The sequence below is a fragment of the Cannabis sativa genome, chromosome 5 (genome assembly GCF_029168945.1).
Source record: "Cannabis sativa cultivar Pink pepper isolate KNU-18-1 chromosome 5, ASM2916894v1, whole genome shotgun sequence".
NCBI lineage: Eukaryota > Viridiplantae > Streptophyta > Magnoliopsida > Rosales > Cannabaceae > Cannabis > Cannabis sativa.
The window spans coordinates 58,185,975-58,196,008 of NC_083605.1; the positions used below are offsets into that span (position 1 = coordinate 58,185,975).

At 29.8% G+C, this 10,034-nt stretch overlaps 1 protein-coding gene across 1 annotated transcript; it reads left to right on the forward strand.

Annotated features, from left to right (window-relative positions):
* Nucleotides 1–477: 477 nt before the first annotated feature.
* Nucleotides 478–2,802, forward strand: LOC115710784 (protein FAR1-RELATED SEQUENCE 5-like). The gene has a single exon (XM_030639132.2). The coding sequence runs from the start codon at nt 478–480 to the stop codon at nt 2,800–2,802; it is 2,325 nt and encodes a 774-aa protein (XP_030494992.2).
* The last annotated feature ends 7,232 nt before the right edge of the window (nt 2,803–10,034 follow it).

Genomic DNA, 10,034 nt, shown 5'->3' on the forward strand with positions numbered 1-10,034 from the left:
CAAACTCAAATTAGGTGTTGAGTTCAAACACAGCAAGAATAAATTATACATTTTTTTTAAAAAAAAAAAAGAAAAAGAAAAAGAAAAAAACCATCATACAAAATTAACTAATCACATTTGAATCTATTATTAAAAATCTAACATTTTTTCTAATTGTCCAACTATTATTAAATCATACTTAATTTATATTTAATAACATTTTTATGATATGACATTTAAATAATAAATGACATTAATTCTTTTAATAACTTCTTCTAACGACATTTTGTTGTAGTGTATGTATATAAATTATTCACCATTTTTTGTTGATGAGGGAATAAATCTGTATACTAATTACCATATATAAAAGATAGAAGATCATTTATAGGCAAGAACATAAATTGGCTTTACTTTATATTATTTGATTATCTATAATTATTGTTATCAAAGTGATAAGATGAATGATGCATTTACACTTGTTATTGTAGGTGTTATAAAATGACAAATGTAGATCCATTATCATTTCCAGAGTGGCCATCAATTCTTGAAGCTTTAGACATCCAAACAACACTTGACAAGATTGGTCCCAAAGATATTTTGGGGAAAAAATTAGAGTCAATAGAGAAATGGGATATATTCTTTCGAACTTATGCAAGGTACACGGGTTTCAGTGTTCGAAACGAAGATGTGAGGCGGGTGGATAATATTATCACAATGAGAAAATGGGTGTGCTCTAAAGAGGGTTATCGAAGAGAAAAGTTCATAAATATGCAAGACAGACAAAGAACAACCAAGCCAATAACAAGAAATGGTTGTAAGGTAGCCTTAAGAGCAGTGCATACTAAGGACGAAACCTCTTACATTGCAAAAGAATTTGTGTCACAACACAATCACGAGACAGCTTCCATTTCGGAAATGAACTTTCTAAGATCCAATCGAGTTGTACCGGACGGTGTAGTTGCTCAAGTAATGTCTATGAATAAGGTAGGGATAAAGACTTCTAATATAGTCTCGCATATGGCATTACAGTCTGGAGGGTTCGAAAATATCCCTTTCCAACTAAAGGATGTTTACAACAAGGTTGGGGAACAAAGAAGATTGGAAAATTCAGAAACGGATTCAGAATGGGCACTTGGTTACTTTGACGCCGCCATAAGGTTAGATCCCTTCTTCTCCGTCGAGTATCAAGTGGATGAAGACAATAGATTGGCAAATATATTCTGGGCAGACGAGAAATGTAGGAGAGACTATTCTGCATTCGGCGATGTAATTGCTTTTTACACTACATACAGAACCAACAAATACAACGAACCTCTTATAATAATAATAGGGGTTAACAATCACTTCAACAGTTGTGTTTTTGGTTTTGGGTTGCTCCTCCATGAGAAGGGAGATACATTCCATTGGATACTGACAAAATTCATCAAATGTATGGACGATAAACAACCTTCTGTTGTCATAACTGATAGCGATCAAGGAATGCAACTTGCAATTAAGAGTGTCATGTCAAATGCATTTCATCGCACATGCACATGGCATTTAAGCAATAACGTCACCAAAAATTTGAAAGATCCAAATTTTACCCGTGCATTCACTCGTCTAATGTACAAGTACATGTCTCCAGAAGAATTTGAAATAAAATGGAGAGACTTAATCGATGAGTTTGATCTACATGATGTAGAATGGTGTGCCAAAGCTTATAGTTCTAAACTCATGTGGGGAGAAGCCTTTGTAAGAGGTCATTTTTGCGCTGGAATGAGAACAACACAAAGAAATGAATCTATGAATGCAACTTTGAAAAAATTTCTCCTGGCGAGCTATCCCCTTAGAGAATTTATCCAATGTATTGATATTGGTGTCAGTAAGCTACGCTACAATGAAGCCCAAAAGATGTTTAAGAATAAGCACACTTCTCCTCAACTACCATCGTTAACTGATCCAGTCAGACCTTATTACAAGAATGCATCTGAAATTTACACTTATGAATTGTATATTAAAGTTGCAAACGAGATAAGAAAAGAGGCGGGATATAGAATTAGTCACTTTGATGACTGTGGGGATCACCTTCTTCTTTCCCTAATTCGATTTCAACATGGAGAAATAAGTTATAAGGTCCGATACTACAAGATTAACAATCACTTCAAGTGTGATTGCTTGTTATTCGAAACAGAAGGTTATCCTTGCAAGCACATATGGGCATCCATGAAACACTTCAACATAAGTCGTTTGCCACCCTCACTCATTTTGAAACAATGGACCAAGGAGGCAACAACATCATCAACTCCACCCGAACAAGGTGTCTCCAATAATCAAGAACAACTGACACAAATGGAAAGGTATGACTCTCTTACTTCTGACACAAACATGTTAAATTTTTATGCTTCAAGAATGGATTCAAATTTCATATTTGCTAAGCAAGAGATAGCACGCATCACTGCATACTGTAAAGATGCCTTTGAACAAAACTTAGGCTCACCAACACCAGTCCAAGTACCACACATGGGACACCAAAACAACCCAAATATTGTGAGAGATCCAGTCATTGTAAAAACGAAAGGAATGAGAAATCATCATGGAGGTCAAGTTGAGGGACTTGGTGGCCTTGATGGTAAGAAAAGTAGAAAATGTCGTATGTGTTCTAGTGTTGAACATGATTATCATAAATGCCCTCACAAACTAAGACCAAACACAAGAGGACAAAGTGCATCATCTAGTCAACTTGCTTCCTTCTTTGGTCCTACTACAACAAACAATCATGAAAACACTGAGTACTTTGTGGATGATTCAACACAAGAATCTTTTCAATCATTCCCATTTATGTAGTATCATACAATCTAAATTTTTATTTTGATGCTTATTAAGTCTTTTTCTATTAAAAAAATTTTAAGTCATTTTGCACTTTATAAATGTATTTCAAAGTACCTTCTTCGGTAGTTTATTTGCATTTACTTAGCACCAATCTAATGTGCACTCGTTTATTTAAATAGGCAATTTTTGTTTGTAAGTGAAGACTAAAATTGTTTAATTGCAATAGTAGTATATGTTTGACATTAAAATTTAAAAATAGTTAATTACGTGTTTTTTTTTTGTGTAAAGATTAATTAGAACTTCTTGTTAGGTTTTATGCCCAAAATAAAACTCCATTTCAATGTAATCTATTTTATTCAACATCAATAAAGAAACAGAAGTATTTTTCATTCATTTGTGTATGTTTTGGTTCACTTTATCAATTGCTTGTCTATTTGATTTATAAATTCATCTTAAACCCTTTTCACATACTTGATCATGTTTATTGTGCTGTCATCACATTGGAAAGTAAACATGACTATGTGAATAAAGTTTCCTAGATTTATCAGACACAGGGTTTTACTGATATGATAATCTACAACAAGAGTTTACTTGTATTTGGAGAAATACTATGTTCTTTCCAGAACATTGGTTAAAGTAAAGCTCAGGTTGGATGCATGGAGTATGCATCGGAAGGGACCGATATTGAACTTTGACTTAGATTTAATTAAACTTACCGTAAAATCTATTCAAGTCAATATCGCCAAGTTGATCCTAGATCAAATGATCTTAATCCTGTTATGTTTAGGCTCAATCTTGAAAGGCTATTCATGTTCTTTGATTTGTTAGTTAAGCCTACTTTTAGGTCAGGGTGATACGTACATTTTGGGAACACGGTAGTGCAATTGAGTGGGAGCGCTAGCATAAACATGGAATCTATAGCTTCTATCTGGCGAATAGTAAGCAAAGGATGATCTCCTTCGAGCTTGACCAAACGAAAATAAATGGTGGAGATCTCATTTCACATAAGCTGAAATATCATTTATACGGGGTCAAGTGTTTTAAGGATAAAATACATAGTAGGGTGTTACGGTAATCTAATCCCTTTACTGTGTAGATCATTCATATAGAGGATCATTGATCAAATTAGGATTATAACAATGGATAACTAATGATGTGTCTATATGGTGGAACATATAGAACATTCTATATACTGAGAGTGCAATTCTAAGTTCTATGCGTGGATTCAATGAAGAATTAATAAGTTAGTGAATTTTAGTGCTAAATTCTTGATCTACTTATTGGAAGCTCGGTTATATAGACCCATGGTCCCCGCACTAGTTGAGATAATATTGTTTGTAAGACTCATATAATTGGTTTTGATTAATCAATTATAATTCACAAATTAGACTATGTCTATTTGTGAAATTTTCACTAAGTAAGGGCGAAATTGTAAAGAAAGAGTTAATAGGGGCATATTTGTTAATTATGATACTTTGTATGGTTCAATTAATAAATATGATAAATGACAATATTATTTAATAATTATTTATAGTTATTAAATAGTTAGAATTGGCATTTAAATGGTTGAATTAAGAAATTGGCATTTTTGAGAAAATCAGATACAAAAGGTGTTAAAATTGCAAAATTGCAAAAAGCAAGGCCCAATCCACTAAGCCATGGCCGGCCACCTTTGTAGGCTTTTTAAGTTGATATTTTCATTATTTTAATGCCAAATAATTCAAACCTAACCCTAGTGGAATGCTATAAATAGATAGTGAAGGCTTCAGGAAAATTACACTTTCTGAATCAGAAAAACCTGAGCCTCCTATCTCTCTTCCCTAGCCGCCACTCACTCTCTCTTTTCTTCCTTTGATTTTCGAACTTACCCTAGTGATTAGAGTAGTGCCCACACACAGCAAACAATACCTCAATCATAGTGAGGAAGATCGTGAAGAAAGATCATCAGCAAAGGAGATTCAGCATCAAGGATTCAGAGAAAGAGATCCAGGTTCAGATCTTGATAATACTCTGCTACAGAAAGGATACAAGGGTTAGAGATCTGAACGAAAGGAGTCATTTAATTCCGCAGCACCCAATGTAAGGTTTCTTAAACTTTATATGTGTTTAATTTATCGTTTTAGAAAGTTCTTATTTAGGATGTTAATAAACATACTTGTGAGTAGATCTAAGATCCTGGTAAAATAATTCCAACACTTCTTCCAATGATTATAAGAAAAAAATATTAATTAATAATTTTTTTGAAAAGGTGGGGTCGTGGGGATAACCTAAATAACCATGTTCTATATGGATTATGAGAAATTATAATTTTTTAGTAATATTAAATTTAAAATAATCATTAGTTGTCTTATAATTAGCTAGGGTGTTAAATAATTTTTTTTTTATTATTTTGAGTTCATTAGTTTGCTAGTTCCATGCATGGAAAAATAAATGCATACATCAAAAAAGTGATTGTATTTTTTTTTTCTTTTTGAGATAGAAAAGTGATGGGAAATTTGAATTATTATGATTGTTTTAATACAAAATTGGTTTGGAGAACATTTAGTGTAGGTAATTTTTAAAATAGGACCAATTTTCAAAAAACCCCAAAATAGCCTTGTCAAAAATCCCAATCCCTTTCTCTCTCTTCCACTCAAACTCTCTCTCGGTCCCTCTTCCTTCATGCCCGATCCCAGCCCAGCCGCCTCACACAAGCGACTCCGACTTCGCCCGAACCCCAGCCACCTCACACAACCACCGCGCCGTCGCCCAGTCGACTCCGACCGAGACCCACACCCACTATCCGACCGTCATCACCGCCGCACGGAGGAGGAGAACCACCCAGGATAACCGCACCATGTCTAAGGTAATTCGGATATGAGAAACCATTGGGGAAGAAGGGGGTCCGATGGGTCCGACGGGGTGGGTCCGATGGGTCCGACGGGCTGGGTCCGATGGTCCCGATGCATGGGTCCGATGGTCCGATGGGTTGGGTCCGATGGTCATGTTGGGTTGGGTCTGATGGTCCGATGGTCCGATTTGTTGAGGTCCGATTGGACCGATAGGGTCCGATGGCTACCATATTGGGCCAATCGGACCCGAGGGGGTTTTTTATTTTCTGTCGTACGCGGTGGAGATCGTCAGGTCATAGGCGGTGGTGAGGGGGTGACGGCGCGATGGTTGTGTGAGGTGGCTGGGGTTCGGGCGAAGCCGGAGTCGCTTGTGTGAGGCGGCTGGGCTGGGATCGGACATGAAGGAAAGATGGGACCGAGAGAGAGTTTGAGTGGAAGAGAGAGAAAGGGATTGGGATTTTTGACAAGGCTATTTTGGGGTTTTTTTTTGAAAATTTGTCCTATTTTAAAAATTACCTACACTAAGTGTTCTCCAAACTAATTTTGTATTAAAAAAATGCATAATAATTCAAATTTCCCAAAGTGATTGTATCTTAAATATGATAACTTGTCAAAATTTAATGTGCAAGTGGTCTTTCAATTTTGTTGTTTGTTCACCAACATGTGATGTTGTCAAATTTATGCATTGCACAAAAATTACAAAATTTTTAATTTGTGTGTAAATACAAACTTACCCTTCATTAAGTGATTTGAAACTCCAAAAATACCCTCATAAATTTTTATCTTTTTCTTCATCCGGTTACAAAACCTACAATTATAAGTATCAATTATTTTTAAAAACTAAAAATAAAATAAATATCAACAAAATAGTACACATGACAATATTACAAAGACCAATGCTTGCCCAACGTCAAGGGACCATCCCTTAAATTGTTAACAATGGGACTACAGCCAAAGCCTACTAATATATATATACTATACTAACCAAATTATATACCATAATTAAAATATATAAACCATGACCATTATATATAATAAAATAAAAAATAATTAAATATTATTTAGAATAAATAATCATACAATCAAAAAATATAAAAAATAATAATTAAATATATGTATCATGACAATAAAATTATATACATACATTAAAATATTTTTATTATTATTCTAATAAAATTATATACCACTATTATACAAATCATAATAAAAAATAAATATCATCTAAGAATAATAGTATACCATACAATAATATAGAAATATACCGTACAACAAAATTTATATACCAACAACCCAAAACAACTCATAAAAAATTAAAAAAATTGACATTACTTTAAAATAAAAAAGATTTTAACAAAACTAATATAGTTATACCATAATGTTTAAATAATTTGCTTCTAATTCTAAAAAAAATAAAAAAAAAATTAATAATTTTAAAATGAGGACATTTATTAACATAGTCTTATGATTTAAGGTCATTTGTTATATTTTTTTTTTGAAATAAGGACATAAACTAACATAGTCTTATGATTTAAGGACATTTACTATAATTTCCCTATTTTTTATTATTTTTGTGAAAATTACATGAAATATGGGATTTTGTAAAAAAGTTACAAAAATATGGCATTTATAGGTTTGCCACTCTTCTATAGCATTTTTTCATATTTAAGACTTTTTATGGTATTTGATATGCCATATTTTTGTAAACCTTTTATCCAAACCCATATTTCATGTTTTTGTTTCTAACTTAAATAGTTTTATTTTTTTTAGTTTATTTTACATTTACATTTTAGGGTTTCTTTCTATTTGAAAAATTTACACCAAATACTAATTTTTTTTTCAAACATTACTTTTATAATTTGACAAAGATATTTTTACATTTATACTTTTCTTTATTTTTTTTTCTATTTTATTGTTTTTTACTTATTTAAATTTTAAAAAGTTTTTTTTTTTGTCTTTTTTATATATTTTATAGTCAATTTTGGCTCTTTTTTTTTCTTTTCATTTTTAAGTCTGACTTCTTTTTTTTTTCTTTCTCTTCTCTCTCTAATTTTCTCTTTTATTTTATTTTTTCTAATTTCTCTTTCTGTCTCTCTCTCTCTCTCTCTCTCTCTCTCTCTCTCTCTCTTTTTTTCCTCAAACTATTTTTTTTTTCTCTTTGTATATATAAAAATATATATATATAATTAGTGTACATTTTGGTATCTCATTTTTTTTTTATAGAAATTAAACTTATTTTTTTTTTCTATTTAAACTACTATTTATTTATTTATTTTTTGTTTTTTTGTTAACAACTAATTATTTTATTAAAAACAGTAAAAAAAAAACCAGTTTAATCAACATCATCATGAAAAAAAAATAATATAAAAAATCATAATCTAAAAAGAATGCAAACTTTAAAAACTACTTTTATCAACATTGAAAATAACTAATAATTTCATTAAAAGATTAAAAAAAATAGTTTCATCAACAAGATAATGAAAAAAAATTACAATCTAAAACGATACTAACTTTAAAAACCAGTTTCATCAATATTAAAAAAAACTAATTACTTCATTAAAAGAGGCAAAAAATAAAATAAAAATAGTTTCATCAATAACATACTGAAAAATACACAATGCCTAATAACTAAACTTTTACAAACGATACTAAATTTAAAAACCAGTTTTGAATATATAAATTTTATATCAATACCTAATAACCAAACTTCTAACTTCATTCTTTATTTTGGCATTTAATTTTTATTTGCTTGCTCAAAAAATAGAATTAATTTAAACATACGTTATGTAGCGAATATAGCAAAGAGAAACAGAAATTAAAATCAAAGAGAAAAAAAGAAACAAAGAAAATTAAAGAGACAAAATGCAATATAAACCATAAAAGAATAACAAAAAAAAAAAAACAGTGGATTGTAAGAAACTAGTTAGTAAAACAACCAAAATAAAAACAAACAAATAAAAACCAGTTTCTTGAAATAATCAAATAAAAAATTGAAACTTAAAACTCAATTATGAACAACAATAAAAAAACCAGTTATGAAAACTAGTTACTTAGAAAAAAAACCAGTTATGAAAATAATAAAATAATATGTGTGTCAGAAACTAATTATTTAAAATAAAATAAAAATTGTTGTTCAAATATCATACAATAATAAAACTGGTTTTATACAAACTAAAAAAAATACAATAATATCATAAAAATGGAGCAACCCCATTACAGAACAGTTAAAACATGTGAAACCAGTTTCGACCTATGAAACCAGTTTTGACGCTATAAAAATTCATAACAAAATACAAATATTAATTATAAAGTTAACTGAAACTAGTTTCATCAGACAATCAAATAAAAAAAAAAAATACACACACAAAAATACAAAAAAAAAAAAAATACTAATCACAAATATAATCAAAACAACACACCATGCATACAAATATTAAAGAAAAATATAAGTGTAAAACAACCATAAAAACCATAAAAACAAAAAAAAAAAACCATAAAACTCGAATAAAAACCATAAAAGAATAACAAAAAAAATAGTGGAATGTGAGAAACCAGTTAGTAAAACAACCAAAATAAAAACAAACAAATAAAAACCAGTTTCTTGAAATAATCAAATAAAAAATTGAAACTTAAAACTCAATTATGAACAACAATAAAAAAAACCAGTTATGAAAACTAGTTACTTAGAAAAAAAACCAGTTATGAAAATAATAAAATAATATGTGTGTCAGAAACTGATTATTTAAAATAAAATAAAAATTGTTGTTCAAATATCATACAATAATAAAACTGGGTTTATACAAACTAAAAAAATACAATAATATCATAACAATGGAGCAACCCCATTACAGAACAGTTAAAACATGTGAAACCAGTTTCGACCTATGAAACCAGTTTTGACGCTATAAAAAATCATAACAAAATATAAATATTAATTATAAAGTTAACTGAAACTAGTTTCATCAGACAATCAAATAAAAAAAATACACACACACAAAAATACAAAAAAAAAATATTAATCACAAATATAATCAAAACAACACACCATGCATACAAATATTAAAAACAAAATGTAAGTGTAAGTTTCCAACCTAGAAACAAAATAATAAAAAAGTAACTTAAAATAAAAAATTTGTAATAACATAATGAAACTATTTTTTTATTTTTTTAATGAAATTATTAGTTTCTTTCAATGTTGATGAAACTGGTTTTTTTTCAGGATGATGTTGATGAAACTGGTTTTTTTTTTTGCTGCTTTTAATGAAATAATTAATTTTTAACAAAAAAAAAACAGTAGTTTAAATAAAAAAAACAACTTTAATTTCTGTAATAAAAAAACAACATCTGCAGTTGAGATCATTTTTTCTTTATTTTAGTGTTTTATTTTTTAAAAAAAGAAAAAAAAAATAAAAAGAAACA

What these genes read in the sequence shown, in the direction of transcription:
- LOC115710784 (XM_030639132.2), top strand. Translation starts at nt 478, where the DNA reads ATGACAAATGTAGATCCATTATCATTTCCAGAGTGGCCATCAATTCTT.